Genomic DNA, 16,643 nt, shown 5'->3' on the forward strand with positions numbered 1-16,643 from the left:
AAAGCTCTAAGTGTAGCTAAATATTAACAACAGGGTAACAACATAAGAGGTAGAAACCACAACCTGAACCAAAGAAATACTCTGGGCGTTGATCAGAAATGTCACAACTAAAAACATATGGATTATGTTCATCGTGCAAGAGTTTATAAAGAGACCATGAAACAGAAATTAAAAAAAAAAACAATAATCACAAAGAAATAAGAATTTACTCAATAACAGTTGGATGTAGAAATGTAACAATTTCCTTTACTTCTTTTAAAACATACTGAAGTATAGATAAAATGACTGATAAATATATATATATATATATATATATATATATATATATATATATATATATATAATATTTAAAAAAAAAAGTACAAGCACCAATGCAAGCAACTCAATTACAGTAACGTGAGTACTTGTAATCCTTTCAAACATTAAATTCCCCTACCTATTACCTAGAAAGAGTAAAAAATGAATAAATACAGAATATCTACTCCACATTTATTGTTTTTCTCTAAAAAGTATTAACCTCTAAACTAAACTTTTGACAGGTACTATTTTTGCCCCAATCTTTAAACATAATTCTTTAGTTTTTACTCGCCTCTTTTCTGAAATCTCAAAAAAATAAAATAAAAGAGCGTTCAATCAGTATCACACACCTAAAACAAACATATCCACATGTTTGCCTCTTGTTCCACCTTCATGTCCCCATCTGGTGAGCTGCGTTCTTTTTTTTGCTTTTATTCTCACATCAGCAAACCTGAACAGAGCCGAGAGGTCAGAGCAGCAGCGTAAATTACAGCGTTGCTTTTCTGGCTTCCTCTGAATCACACGTTAACAGATGCCCTTTTTTCTCCTCCCTCCACACATTTTCTCACACTTGTGCACACAGCTGCAGAACAGCTGCGTCAGGAAGAGGAGGAGCACAAGTTTTTGCGTTCATTTTTTTTTCTTTCTGACCAACTAAAATTAACCTTGTATTCAGATATTATCCAAAAAGAAAACGTCACCAGTAGCATCAACTTTATACCTGTAGCATTAAGGCACAATTTTCATAAGGGGATGTTGAAAGTCATGGAATTTAGAGGTTGCAGTAGCTCACTTCATTTTCTATGTTAACTGTGCTGAATTATTCCTAATTTCTGTTTAACATAGGATTGAATGATGAAGGCCTTTCCACTCCGTTATACCATAAAAAGGTAACGGAGTGGAAAACATGAAAGTTGGTCACAGCCATCACACACTGAGGTATACAACTCTATGGTTCCTATTCCAACACCTAATGCCCTTCATTGCCTTTTTAAAAATTCACATCAAAAGTTGTTTCTTGGGTTTCCATGGATACGATTGATGATAACGGAATGGAAAGGAAAAGGATGAAAATTGTCAATCGAAACTGCATTACAAAAAAAAAAAACTAGAGCAACTAGAAAACTGGAATTTTTCTGCTTTATTAAGCAATGCATACTTGATATTTCAGAGAGGAAAACTTTCCCTGAAAAAAACATGTTAAAAAGTATCAGGCCCGGACATGTTTTTACTGAACGTACACATTTACCCTTTTATTTTAAATTGAAATATTGGATTTTTATGCAATTCTGTAAACGTAAGCAGTAAATACAATATTTGAAGATTCCTTTCAGCTCAAAAGAGATACTATTATTATCAATATGTTCTACTGTTTGGAACTCAATTGTTAGCTCGCTAAATGCTGCTTCCGCTAAAAGCAGCACATGGACTGTTACAGAAGCAGGAAGTTAGAAAAAAGGCTGATAAATGTCATGCAGAATTCAACATTCGACTGTACCCTTTGTTAATATTTGTAATCGTGACTTTGAGGGTGTATTACATTTCCCTTATGGCTTCTTCAGGTTAAATGTAACGCAGCGTTTAGGGCCCTCAAAGGACCGGGAACAGTTGTACTGTGTGTGCGTGCGTGCGTGCATGTGTGTGTGTGTGTGAGGGGGAAAAAGAGGAAGCTCAAACAATCAGAATCTTTGTGGGATGAGATGAGGAGGCTGTTTAAAAAGCCTCAGAGACTCACAACGCTGTAAGAAATAAGTTACGGCCCTAATGTCCGTACAGCTGGAACACACACTGTGAGTCATCCATCTTTGTTTTTTTGGTAAGTGGAATTTGACACAAGCTCTCCCATAAAGTGATTCAAACTAACAAATGTTTCCCTCAGGCACAAAGAAAGCAACATTACTCAACAGTGCTGCATGCAGGTAAACCTAAAACTGCACGTTTACTTGGTTAAGAGTCACTATGGACGGGCCTCACACAACTCAGAGTGTGTGTGTGTGTGTGTGTGTGTGTGTGTGTGTGTGTCCACATATTTGTCTGTGTGGGAGATGATTTGAGTGCACAGCTGCTCCTGAGCCTCAGGCCATGAGGAACTTATCCAGGCAGGTGGATACAACCACTGCACCACCTGCTCCACACTACGGACGCCTCACCAGATCAAACCTCTAATTCAGATTTTTTTTTTTACCCTGTCCAAAATCAATTATATTGGTCATTTTTGTGGGTTTAACAGTTTCCCAGTGAAGCAGACAGCTCTACCATACTGGTATAGGTTTGACTTTGAATCCAGATTCAGTTTGGCTGATATGTAGAAGAAAAGATTTCTAGTCGTTCAGGTTTTTAAGGTGATGGTGTGAGATAAAACACCAGATTTCAAAGATAGAAATCGTTACAAGTTCAAATAAAACAGGTGTGAAGGATAATTGATTTAATTTTGAGGTTTTTTTTCCCATTTTAAGTAAAAGTCTGAAGTCTCAGACTCATTTGTAAGATTTACAATTACATACACTATACATGGCAAAGCCAATATACCAGCTAATCACACCTTTTATGGACTACGGTACACGTGCATTGATTTAATATTTATTACTGAATTTTAAATAGATGGTCAGGTTTTTCTCCTTTAAGTCCTTTCCTGTGACTCTTTTGTCACAGGAAAGGACTTTTGTCACTTGTAGATGTCTTTCTAAGGGTTTTATTTACCATAATTTAATTCAATATTTATTGAATACTGATAAAAACAGTTGAAACCATAAGGTACCACTGGCACGTTAATGACTCAAGACTGTCAAATAATTAAATATAAGAAAATAACAATTATACTGAATTTTCTAAAATAAAATATATTATGTAATATCTAATTTTACAACAGCTACAGTATAGTACTAGATCACAAACCATATTTCATGACTTGATTGGCTCTTTATAATACGTTATAAAATTGATTGTATAACAGTCTATCTTAGTATGCCTTGTTTTATTCTTTATAGTATAAAAAAAAATTCAATTCCTTTTAAATTGTTCATATAAATTAAGTTAATAACTTATCTCTGTTTGCATTTCCCTTTACAAACCACTAGAGGGCAGCGCATCACACGGTGCATGTTTTTAAAATGAACTTTTGACTTTTAAAGACAGCTTTTTTTTTAAGTGTTGTAATCCTACATCACAATATACTAATAAAAATGTCTACATTAGAAAAGAAGGAAGATTTATTGAAAAATAAATCATAACAACCAAAGAAAATCTAAAAAACTAAAAGGCGGAGCTTGCATAAATGCAAAAAATAAATAAATAATGACACTCTGTTTCCATTTAGTGCTGGATTAACTACTTAATAGTTCACCTCCTCATTACTGATACCTAAAAATAATCCCGTGTATGTTTTTTGTGACAATGATTATGTTTGCTTGTAGCCCCTCCCCCTCAGGCTGCTGTCTCCCACAGAGCCTCTGCTGCTGTCCTCTACAGCTGACTTCAATTGGCTTAATGACCAGAATGTCCTGTACATGTGTACATGTGAACATGTGCATGTGTACATGTGTGTGTGAGAGAGCGATCACTGTCATCAATGACTCGATAGCATACAGTTCTCTTCTCTTTATTCCAATACAGTATATTCAGTTCTCAGTTCACTTGATTACATTCAAGAATATGAAAATAAATGCCAACAGTGTGACGTGCCTTCCCTCACTAATCCAGAGCGCACATAGAAATGCATTGGGACGTACAGTACATACAGTAAATCTCCATTTAAAAATCTGCCAGCACACATTAGCTATGCAAACATTATAGACTACAAAGTACAGCAGCGTAGAAAATACTCTATAACATGTGCATAACCTAATATATGATCGCGGGCTAGGGCTGGGCGATATGGACCAAAATTCGTGTCTCAATATTTTTTCTCAAAATGGCAATATACGATATAAATCTCGATCATTTTAATTCAAATTACTGTTAAGTCTGACCAGAAATACAATTTAGGTTTAAATTTGATGATGCAAAATGCCACACAGGCACATTTATTAACATTATCATGTGCCACTTTTGGCTTTTTTCTCTGATAAGGAACAGCACGTGTGAGTGAGTTCTGAAAAAATAGAAGTAGCAAAAGCAGCAACTCCTAAAACAAATATTTTAATACAAAATAAGCTATAAAATAAAAAAATACATCGATATAAGCAAAATTGTACTTTTCTACATTGCCAAAATAGAAAACTCGATATATCGCCCAGGCCTAGCGCAGGAACCGAGCTATTTACAGTTGATCGTGATCGTTTAATCTCATCGTTTTTCTATACATATCGACAGCGTACAGACTAGAAGTCACACACATACGCGTGCACGCACGCCACACAAGCTGTTTGAAAAGCACTTCTAAACTCTAACTCATCACCATAAATAAAAGTGTTATAAAATAGATCTCACTTCAAACAGAGCCAAAGCTAAAACAAACAAAAAAAAAAAAAAAACAGTGACAGCCTTTGTGGAACAGATAAAAAAAATAAAATAAAATGTTGACATGAGTATCAACTGATGTTGCCATCACAGTTGAAATTAGTGGAATACAAAGTAAACAGGAAGTTGAGTTTATCGGGAATGTTTGGAGAAAGCTCTGAGTCCGTTTTGGATTCGTTTATCCCGGCTCAGGAGGGTGTAAAGTTTCAGTGTGTACGTACAAGTGGCTGCTGCTCCTGAGATAGAAAAAACAAGGTAGAGGAGGAAAAAAGCTACTTTTTCTTGGCGTTGACGCTCTTGCAGACCCAGTTCATGCCCTCCTGGGGAGCAGAAAAGACAGAATTGTTTTTTAAAAAAAAAAGGTGCCGACGACTCAAAGAGAAAAATCCAGGGGTGGACAGGCCATCTGGCATACCGGGCATCGTTATGGTAAGTGAAGTGATAAAAAATTAATAACAGGTGGCATAAAATGGTCCAAAAGTGGCACAAAAAAGGGAAAAGTGACCTCAATAGGCAAAAAGCAGTCAAATGTGCCAAAAATGGGCAAAAAAAGAGGAAACGGGTGGTATTTATTGGGCAAAAGGTGGCTTATTTGTTTGGATGAAAAGTGGCAAAAGAAACAGTTAAAGAGAGGACATAAATTGGATAAAAGTGTCAAAAAAAACTTGTAAAATGGACAAAAAATAGTAAAAATAAGATATTTATTGGCAAAAAGTAGCTAAAGTCAAAACTTTTTGAAAAGGGGCAAAAATGGGACAAAGGAAGTTGCAAAATGGCCAAAGAAATAGGTTAAATAGGGGTTTCCTGGAGGAATACATTCAAATTAAGATATAAAGAGCCACATGTTGAGCAATACTGACTTAATAACGACTTCTACGTGGTGTCTGCCAGGGCTGAAATTTTGGTCCCAGTCCACCCCTGGAAGAATCTACGCTGGTCTGCTCACCTGGATCCCTTCGCCTGTGAGGGCGGAGCAGGACTGGATCTGCCACATGCGGTCTCGGATGGTGTGCAAGTTGAGACCCTCGGCGATCTCGGAGGCCGGAGCGGCGGTCAGAAGGTCCTGCTTGTTTGCGAAGATGAGCACGGGAACGCCGCTCAGCTTCTCCTCGTCCAACAGCTCAGCCAGCTCCTGCACAGGTCAATGGATCCCATTCCCATTCATAACTAAATCATTTATTTTTTACCACGCAAACAGTCAAAATCTAATTTAAAACTCTAAAAAATAGTTGAATAAACAATTCGAACATTTTGATGCTTTTCACTTTGAATGATGCATAAATCTGAAATGAAACACATAATAATACACACATTACACATACCTGACCTGTTTCCTCAAACCTCTTCCTGTCAGCGCTGTCAATGACATATATCTGAGAACACAGTTATACACAAATGATCTTAAAACAATGTATCACTCGTCGTGATTCCAGAATTTTTCCTACAATGCAGCCTAAAGTTTGCTCACCAGCACGTCAGTGTTTTCAAAGTAGTTCCTCCAGTAGGGCCTGATCTTCCTCTGACCTCCAATGTCCCAGACATTTAGTTTGAAGCCCTGAGACTGGACGCTTTTAATGTTGAATCCCTGAAATGAAAGAAGTGTGATTTGTTGATTGAACATATATCAATAATACAACATATTCATCATCTTGAAACTGTGAAATACAACTCGCTACAACTTTAATTAGAAGGATGAGGATGCACAACTATTTAGCTGAATTTGAGAGTTGTGAATTTTTAATTGTTCTCCATGCAAAGTCCTGTTATTAATTTTGTTTTCAAAGCTGAAAATCCACTTTCACACAAGTACGTGGTGGCAAAGTGCATCACGGTCTTGGCAGCACATTTGGCTAGCGCAAAGCAATGTAGCGCTCATCATATTTGTGCTTCTTTTTTTTTTTTATAAGATTGCTTCTCTGTCACCACTAGAGGGTAATCTTACATAGTCTAATGTGTAATTTGTGGAAATGCATAGAGCCTCCTGACTGCTGCTCTATTTATCTAGTTTCCAATGTTGTCACTCTGTTTTTTATTTTTCATTCTCCCATGATAATTTGCGTACCCGACTTTGGGAATGCCAGCTTTATTTGTTTGATAGGTACGTTTCTTATTTGCACAAAAAATTTAAATAAATAAATAAATAAAATGAATGAAAAAATGAAAAATGAAACACACAAGGCGTATTGAATTAAATATGTCTTGTGTGTTTGTGAGGTTTTGATATGATTTTAACTCCATAAACTGATTTTGATTTTCAGAATAAGAAAAGTAGAATCTCATCTCCCTCCAGAAGTCCATAAACATTTCTGTTGGGTTCATTGCAGTGTTTTAAAGAGTGTGTTTAACCTGTGTGGGGGTGATGTGACTGATGTCCTCAGAGGCCAGCTGTTTGAGCAGGGTGGTCTTCCCGCCGTTGTCCAGTCCCAGCAGCAGAATCCTCACCTCTTGGTCCGGTGTGCTCTTCAGCTTACGCAGGATGGACAGCAATCCCTGCAGGAAAAAATAATAATAAAAAAAAAAATAATTAAAAAAAATCATTGGACAGCCATCACAGACCAGCGTTACCAGTAACAACTGGTAGTGCTGCAGAAACACACCCGCCCTCACAGTGCAAATGTTACCGATCCCACTGATGGGGGGATGGATGAATGGATGGATGGACGGACGGACAGACAGACTGTCAAAGCCAGGACCTTGAACGCATCAGCGTTTGTATCTCAGCTATACTGTAATGTTTCCAACACAGGACGATAAACGACATCCAACGGGAGCTAACCAAAGCTAACGGGCTAAGCTAATCTCCTCACATAACTGAGCGAAGCGGCTTCGAGAGCGCAATTCTTTCATTATAACCGAGATTTAACTAAAACCATCCTGTAATGTACATTACTGCAAACATCCTTTGATAAATGTTGGTTTCGCCTGATTTCGAGGTGTGTTTACGCAGTTTGGAGCTAATTATGTCGATAATTTGGACTCACCATCTTGTTGCTTCTCTCTTGGAGACGCACCGAGGGTTACTAAGGGAGGTGACGTCACACTCACAGCTACGCACGAGCTTCTGCTGCCTTCCGTACAAAATAAAATCAAAATAATTTTGGTAGGATCTTGCAAAATAAAAATGAGGAATTCTGCCATAACATAATTTTATGTTTACCCAAATTCTTTAACCACAAAAATTAAAATCATCCCCAAACGCTTTGTTTTCTTAAACGAATCCAACTAGTATATGAAGTCTTTTAAAAACTCTAAAAGATGTAAAAGCACAAAAAAAAGTCATCCAGTTTCAGACTTGCTTGTTCCCGTTATTCAGGGTCACAAAAAATAGATGATAAAATTGTCCCCCCTGAACAGATAGCCAGAATTGATTTTAATTTCTGAATTACTAGCTGTGTATTTTTTTTTATCTCTTATTTTTATTCTAAATGAATGACATTTTGATTGATATTTGCTTACTATTTCATTATTTCATTTTTGATGTGATTTTTTTTTGTTTGTTTTGTTTTCAAATATGCACAACAAACGATATCCCCTGTTTTGTTCAATTGTTTATGTTGCTTTCTTTGCTTGTTTACCGTGAATTTAACAAATGATACGTTGCTTTAAATTGGCAAGTTCTTAATGTTGATATTTTGTTATAAATTGTAAAATGCCATATTTGTTTGAGGAGGAATCCGTGTAAGAATGTGTTTATTTAATAATTATATATTTTCTATTTATAAAATGCAAATTTACAACAAATCAGAAGTGGACTCCATTCAAACGACATACAAATTTGGATAAGCAAACAATAATCATTCAATAAAAGAGTATATAAGTTACTATTGCATTTCTAAAAAAATATAATTGTACATAATCACAGTTTTGATGAAGGTTTTTGGTGTGAATAAGGGACAAAATCTTCAAATATTCTTTAATTCACAAAGAAAAGTCACAAATCGGGGATTGAAGCTGCTGTTACGTCATAACAACGCGTCGTTTTTGCCAGTCGCCGGTTCGCGCGAGGGGATCTGCCCCAGTCTGTGATTGGACGACGCTACGCCACGTGGACTTGTCCACACTATACGCTATGTGAGCACATTTTGAAGAGCTGACAGGTCGGTGTTTGCTGTCAGGTATGTACCGTCTGTTGGTCTGTGTCTGTCGGTGTTCTGTGTTGTTTTATTACAAACACTGGAGCCTACTGTATGTATGTGTGTTTTATGCATCACTCAGCGTGTCACACTCATGTTTCCGCTCCTTCCTCTTTATGCACAATGGCTTTAATGAGACACACGTCGAGCCTGTTTGTCAAGCTCCTGCTTGTCAGACTGTTTTCAGACTGTGGAGAACTTACGACACTTTAAAGGAAGTTTCTGCACAAAAACTATGAAAGAAGAAGTCACGTCAAACAATTATCTCTCAGCTTCTACAATGAATGTGACCTGGAGAACCTTCTTCATAGTTTTTACTCCACTTTACTATAAGTCTCTGATCTGTCCATGTGGTTTCATGTGCATTAAACCAGCGGTTCTCAACTGTTCTTTCCCTGGCACCCACATTTTTCCACGGGCATTAAATCACGACCCATTTTTTTATTTTTTTTTTTTGTGTTTTTTTTTATTTTTAGAATTCAACCAACTAAATTTACCGGTAGTTTTAAAAGAATATCTGTTGAAAACATACACATATATATATTATATATTTAAAACACAAATATCTATGTTTCCTGCATTTTACAGCATGCTTGTCAAAAGAAAAGGTTTTTTCAAAATAAAAGACAAGTCCAACATGAGAGACACTAAGTATTTGTTTATTTTTGACCAGCTGTTCGCGACCCACCCAGTACAGGTCTGCGACCCACCAGTTGAGAATCACTGCATTAAACTGTTACTTGTGTAAATGTGATAAGTGCCTTTTAAAAATAGACTGTTAGACCTTTTTATTTGTGTTTTTGTGTGTATGGTATCTATTTATAAGAAGATGCATATTTAATTAGATTAATTTGTGTACTTTTTGTTCTTATTCTGTATATTTTTGTTGTCGTTGTTTTGTATATTGTCTGGAGTTAGTTTGTGTGTGTTTCTGTTATTATGTGTCATTGTTTTGGCCACAGATTTCTATTCTATTTTTATTAAATTTAAACTAAAGCATTATATTTCTTTTATCTTCACATGTAATGGAAACAGATTCATTTAAACCACTAACAGAATGGCTGCTGCTCATCCGTTGTAGTTGTAGTTTAGTTTGTGTTCAGATATTTTCCCACCAGCTCGAGCTGAACTTTCACCTACTTTATTCAATGATCCACAGCCTCGTCTACATTTCCCAGTATATATATATATATATAATCACGTACAGTGGGGACAGCTGGGGGTCAGCAGGTTTGTGTGTCCTATGTTAGGTTAATGATAGTCAAAAACGCTGCAGCTGCAAAAACCCTGAACGACCACCCGTGGGTCAATGATGTCCATTTTCCAGTGCAAGTTTGAGTCTAGAGAAATGTTTTCGAGAGGTTCAAACCAGGTCAAGAGTCTGTTATATATTAACTTGTTTATCATGTCTTTACTTCAGAATTTGAACCACAGCTGCTCTGCGGCAGAGGGAACCCAGGATATCAGACTTTTAAATGCATTAATTTAGGTCGTATTAAAAACCCATGATGGATCTGAGCTCCTTTGACATTGACGCTCCACGATGGGACCAGTCTACGTTCATGGGGCGGCTCAAACACTTCTTCAACATCACCGACTGCACAACGGCGCTGCTGCCCGACTCACGCCTGGACGAAGCTAAAGCTTTGGTGGAAAGTTGTAGGTAAGACGCTCAAGTCAATGTGCTCAACTAACAAGCCTGGCACGAAAATCTGAGGGCCAAATGATCAGAATTCACGTCAGTATTTGGAACAATAACCAATCTGAGCATCAACAACAGTTTGTGTTATTGTGGTTGTTAATGTGTTATTTTGTGTGTGTTTTGGAGTGATCTTGTGTGTTTTTTGGAGTGTTATTGCAGAATTTTGTTGTGTTTTTCAGAGACAATTTGTGTGTTTTTGGAGTCCTTTGTTTTTTGTTTTATGAGTTCCTCTGTATGTTCTGTAATTTTGTGTTTTTTTTTCTGTTGTCATTTTGTGTGTGTGTATGGAGTCAATTTGTGGTTTGTTTGTTTTTTGGGTTTTTTTGCAGTCGTGTGTTGCATTTTTTGCAGAAAATATGTGTGTTTATTTTCAATCATTTTGTGTGTTTTTGTTAAATTATGTGCAATTTTCACATAATTTTGTGTGTTTTTAAGTTATTTTACGTTTTGTTTTGAGTCCCTTTGTGTGTTTTGTCATTGTGTTTATTTTTGTTATGTTTGGTTTTTTGAGTTCTATTGTGTGTTTGTTTTGGGGGCCAAACATACTGTACCAGGGCCACATGTGGCCTGCAGGCCACCAGTTTCCTGTGTTTGTTTTAGAGGTTACATGGAATTATGTATTACTCATGTTCAAAACAATAGAATGACAATTATAATCTTGGTCCCTTTTTGTGTCTGATTCCAAACAAAATGTGTGTGGACTTGACTCTCTCTCCTCAAACCAAAACTAAACTTTGCTTTGAATCTTTAAAGACAAAATGACAGGAGTGCATGAAATAAGCTGGTTAAAGTCGTCCCCACAGCAGTGATGCATCATTTCTTAAAAGGTGGTATGTGTCGCCCTGCAGGGCGGGTTCCGTCCCCCCCGGCACTACAGAGGAAAAGCTCTATTACGCTAAGAAACTCTACGACTCGGCCTTTCACCCCGACACTGGAGACCGCATGAACATCATCGGCCGCATGTCTTTCCAGGTCCCTGGAGGCATGGCCATCACCGGCTGCATGCTGCAGTTCTACAGGTGAGCAGGATCAGACCACGTGCTTTGTTTGTCAGCAGACACTGAGGAGGCGTGTCCATGTGTTTGATGGTAGGACGGTCCCTGCTGTGGTCTTCTGGCAGTGGGTGAATCAGTCCTTCAACGCCCTTGTAAACTACACCAACCGCAACGCTGCCTCGCCCATCACTCCAAAGTAAGAGCTCATCACACACGTTACTTTTGAATTCAAATCCAGAAGGAAGGGGTGGTATTTAAGACAGATGACAGTTTTCCTGGAAGTCTTCCTCTGTGCTTTGTTATTTGGGTGCAACATTTTTCAGCGTTTACGTCAGTATAATTGAAGCCACGGTGCGTATAGACGTGCATGCAAAATAAGAAGAAAATCGTGAGGAAGAAGTTTAAGAACCCTTCCGAAAACTCACCTTTTTATCGACTACTTGTGATTTTATACTTATTGATATCGCCAATGCTCGTTGTCTTTACTTTAAATGAAGTTTCATTCATAAAGCCGACGCCACTTGTGCGTTTTCAGACAGATCGGTGTCGCCTACTTTACGGCAACCAGCACAGCTTTAGCAACAGCAGTCGGACTGAACCTCTACACAAAGGTATGAATACACACCACGGATGGAAATGAGCATTTTTTTTTATCTCATCAATTGTAAAAATCTACTAATCTTCTCAAAGCCACTTTTATATTTTAAGTGTTAATGTGTACAGTTCCACAGGTTAGAAATCTTACAGTAAGCGAATGGAAGTTGGTACAGAAAAGTCTGCCTAAAGTAAGGAGAGAAGTTGTCAGAGTTCAGCTAATGAAATCACAGCCATTACTACAGTCCAAAACAATTTATTATTAACCTTAATGTACCAAGTTCATATGTTGCCCTAAACCTGCATATGAGTAACAAAACAAAGAGATCGACCATGTTAAATCAGGTTTATTTAATGTTTAGCTTCTCTTTAATAAATATTTATATTAGGAATAAAGGACAATATTAACACTTAAAGAGAAAACATAACATTTAGAGATCAAATAGCTACAATGTGGCTCCAAATCAGCTCCTCAAATTTTTTGTTGGCGACATTAATTAATTACCAAATTATCTATAAAATCTTTTTTAAGCACAAATTATAACACAAGCACTGTTGTCTTTGTGTGGAGCCCCTCCCCTTTGCTATATTGGCCAATCGCGGTCACAAATTCACCCACTTTTGACAAGTGGCGGATGCTAGTTTGCATCCGTGCACGATTATCAGGAGTGTTTCCTGGGCGTCACTCCTCATTTTGGTAGATTTAACCCTCAAACTGCTGAACTTTATGAACTCATCAAGTCTTTTCTTCAGAAACGTGTTCTCGTTAAGTTTACCACTTGTTTTCTAAAAGTCATATGAAAAGAATCTGAACCCACGTCACAGCTTCTCTTTTCAACTCGCACCGTTTCCCTGTATAACTGTGTTTTTTTTCCACACAGAAAGCTCCTCCTCTCGTGGCTCGTTGGGTCCCTTTTGCAGCAGTAGCAGCAGCTAACTGTGTCAACATTCCCATGATGAGGCAACAGTAAGTTTTCACCACTGCTGTTTTCTTATTACTGGATTATTAGTTCATGTGCAATGCATGATGGGTTTTTTTTCCCAACTTCTAAATAAAGAAAATAATGGTAGCACATGCTGAACACCAACTTCCACCAGCCTTTCAAAATAAAAGCCTCTGTTATTAGTTGTGGATTTGTTACGAAATAAAATGTCTACCTAAATTGATTAAGAAAGTAATGCTGTTATTATTATGGATTAATGCTACTGAAATAACACAGTGATTTGTGTCCATTTTTGTTTCTTTTGTTGCTTTTCCAGGAGTTAATTTTAATTGACTGAATATCAACAATTTCACTTTAAATGTACACTTTTAATTGACTCGTTCAAATTATTTAATGAAAATTATTATTTTTCTTCATGGTGTCTCTTTTAGAATAGAAGAATTGATAATAGAATATACCTTTATTGATCCCCAGAGGGGGAATTCACATTTGCAGCAACACAATATAAGAACAAAATAAATATTAACATAGGATAATAGTGCAGAATGTAAGACTGTAGGACATGCATAAAATGTCTTACTTTGTAAACACCAGCACTTACCTTGAATTGAACTGAATCTTGTTTGTTTTTTAGGGAAATTCTGAATGGAATCGCTGTCACGGATGAAAACGGAAACAAACTGGGTCACTCTAAGGTCAGCTGTCTGCACACACGCTTCATTTATTCACTTTATGTTGATTATCATTAAAGTCCTTTTCCTCTCATTGTTGATCTGCAGAAAGCAGCGACGAAGGGAATCACTCAGGTGGTGATTTCTCGGATCACCATGGCTGCACCGGGCATGAGTATGACCTCACGTCTCAACTCAGCAACTTTCTAAAACAAATCCTCTCCTAACATTTGTTTCTCTCTCCTCCCGTCAGTCATCCTTCCCATCATCATGCAACGACTGGAAAAATACAAGTTCATGCAGGTCTGACTTTTGTCTTCATATCACCACCCGCTGAAATCACATAAATGTCTGTGTGTGTGTACTTAAGTTTGTCTGTCTGTCCTCAGAGAATCACGTATCTTCACGGGCCGATTCAAGTGATGTTGGTGGGAGTTTTGTAAGTACCGAACGTCACATTGGGACAGTTTATTTTTTTTCTCCTCCGACTCAGATTTTTAATTGTTCACTTTTTCTTTTAAAAGTTTGGTCTTCATGGTTCCCGCCGCGTGCTCCCTCTTCCCTCAGAGATGGTAAGAAATGTCATATTCACACCTTATGATGCCACTTAAATCAGATTCTCCTCTATAGTATGTTGAGGTTTCATTCATTCAGACAACTTTTTCCAGGAAATTTACTTTGATCTCCAGACATATTTCGACTGCCCACTGTCAGTCTTCCTCAGAGGCGTCTACTGATTGCTTTGATGTATCCTCACAAGTTCTTTTCTAAGGAAAGCATCAAAGCATCTACTTGATTGCTTTCTGTTTTTGATGCTTTCCTGAGAAAATAACTTGCAAGGATACATCAAAGCAATCAGTAGATGCCTCTGAGGAGAGAGTTTACTTTGAAGATAAAAACACATTTTCGAACGGCAATTTCAACCTCTTATGTATTTTTTCAAGCAACTTATCCTTTTTTTTTTAATCGATGAGACTTGCAATATGTCTTTATCTGATTAAAAAATGATCGTCTCCAGCAGCTTTAAGATAAGCGTTCGATTCCACTCAAAATGTGCAAATAATCCACACTCTGAGTAGGCGCTAATGGGCTGGGTCACTGAAACGCTTTATTTTTAAGTATTTGGTGACAAAGTGACCTAAAATGTAAGAAATCAACCACTGCTTTCATCAAAAAGTGAATCTTTTTCCGATTATTTTCTAAACCTGACATTGAACTTTCCTGCAATGATTGTTGATGGCCAGCAGGTGGAGCAGTGGTTCAGAGGACTGATGATGTTTGAGTGGATTTCACTGATGAGCATTTTTCAAACGTGTTGTCTTTTATGCGATCAGGCATCGCTGAGGTGTTTCATATTTGTACATAACTTTATTGGTATAAGGCTCAGAAGTTTTAGATTTAGACTTTCTTCATTGTCATTCAAACTTGAACTTTACAGTACAGATAAGAATGACATTTCGTTGCATCGGCTCATATAGCAGGATAAAAACAGGATAAACAGCAGCAAGTATTTACCTAAGGTTATTGGTATGTATAAAAATAAATACGATGCAGATATAAATAGATATAAAGAGGAAAAGCTGTGTAAGATTTCTATGCAGATAAGTAATCACTTATCAGTAAAACAGGATAAAACATCTAAATGTAACGTCAACTCTTGTCAAGGGAAATGTAGCATTTTCATGGCGTGTCATCGAGTGTTCGACTGATAATGTAAAGTGCTTTAAAGTTCAGTAAGTCCTCTCATCTGACTGTTTCAGAGTGTTCTCCTTTTTCTAGTGGTTTCACTGTTGATACCATGATGTTTTATTATGTTATGAGGGATTCATTCACAATAACAGTGTGCGTTTTTTGCAGCTCCATTGCCGTGTCAAAGCTGGAGCCTGACCTCAGAGACTCCATCAGGTCACGGTACGGAGGCAGCGTCCAACAGGTTTACTTCAACAAAGGCCTCTGAGGAGTCGTTTCTATCACATGATCCAACATGTACGTGTTTTCACAGCATGCCTTCATTTGATCAACTTTAATCTTTAAGATCGTCCTTCGCTTGGATTATTCCTTTTGTCGTGGGACAAACAAAGTATTACTGTAAACTTCACGGATAATTAACAAATGCTTTTCACTCAGGAACAGTGTGTGACTTCCTCAAATCAAGTTTGCCAGCATTCATTTTCTCATTGTTTGTTTGTTTAGCAGCTTAAGCTAAAACAGTGTTGACTCTTCTTTACTGTTTGGTTTTTTACTGACACGGGATGAACTGTGAAACCTAATGGCCTCAATACACGAGTGTGAAGTGTCAGAAGCTTCATGGAGGCTGCTGCCCTCTTTTACCTGAATAAAGACCAATAAGTTATGGACAATGTTGGAACACTCTGACCTCAGTTTAAAACGGATTAAAGTCGCACAAGGATCACATCAAGCTGATGTTGTCATTTGTGTCCAGGTTTAAATTCAAATGTGAGTTTTCCTTCGACGTGGTCGGATTGTGAAAGTGTCACTGCAGAAGGAAGCAGTCGAGGTTTGGCCATGATGGTGACCCACGTTCATGATCCTGGTCTGAGGTGTGGACAGAAAAACTTCAACATTAACCACTCGGAATATTATACTATGGAATGTCTTGTGACAAATTCCTTCTTGAAAAATGATATCACTTTTTATTTTCTAATATATATATATATAAAAGACATTCTTAATGTTCTAAATCATAGTTTATTTTTTAAATATTTACAATTTTGCCTTGTTCTCTAAACTAGCTTATACATTCTTTACCACATCCCAGAGGGTTTTCAGACCTTTGCCCACTTACAAGAGGTTTTTAAATAAATAATTGAATACTTAATATTAAACGC

At 37.2% G+C, this 16,643-nt stretch overlaps 2 protein-coding genes across 2 annotated transcripts; one reads left to right on the forward strand and one right to left on the reverse strand.

Moving 5' to 3' along the window:
* Window positions 1–4,414: 4,414 nt before the first annotated feature.
* Window positions 4,415–7,795, reverse strand: arl3b (ADP ribosylation factor like GTPase 3b). Its single transcript, XM_028476416.1, has 6 exons — window positions 7,737–7,795; window positions 7,102–7,245; window positions 6,224–6,340; window positions 6,078–6,128; window positions 5,702–5,887; window positions 4,415–5,075 (listed from the first exon to the last, which is right to left on the reverse strand). The coding sequence occupies exons 1-6, from the start codon at window positions 7,737–7,739 to the stop codon at window positions 5,028–5,030; spliced, it is 549 nt and encodes a 182-aa protein (XP_028332217.1). The 5' UTR covers window positions 7,740–7,795; the 3' UTR covers window positions 4,415–5,027.
* A 956-nt stretch (window positions 7,796–8,751) lies between these two features.
* sfxn2 (sideroflexin 2) lies at window positions 8,752–16,250 on the forward strand. Its single transcript, XM_028476415.1, has 12 exons — window positions 8,752–8,870; window positions 10,309–10,551; window positions 11,439–11,609; window positions 11,683–11,781; window positions 12,121–12,196; window positions 13,061–13,146; window positions 13,758–13,818; window positions 13,903–13,969; window positions 14,048–14,097; window positions 14,184–14,233; window positions 14,319–14,366; window positions 15,652–16,250. Exons 2-12 carry the CDS (start codon window positions 10,394–10,396, stop codon window positions 15,749–15,751), a joined length of 966 nt encoding a protein of 321 aa, XP_028332216.1. The 5' UTR covers window positions 8,752–8,870; window positions 10,309–10,393; the 3' UTR covers window positions 15,752–16,250.
* Window positions 16,251–16,643: the final 393 nt, after the last annotated feature.

The sequence above is a fragment of the Gouania willdenowi genome, chromosome 19 (genome assembly GCF_900634775.1).
Source record: "Gouania willdenowi chromosome 19, fGouWil2.1, whole genome shotgun sequence".
NCBI classification, from domain to species: domain Eukaryota; kingdom Metazoa; phylum Chordata; class Actinopteri; order Blenniiformes; family Gobiesocidae; genus Gouania; species Gouania willdenowi.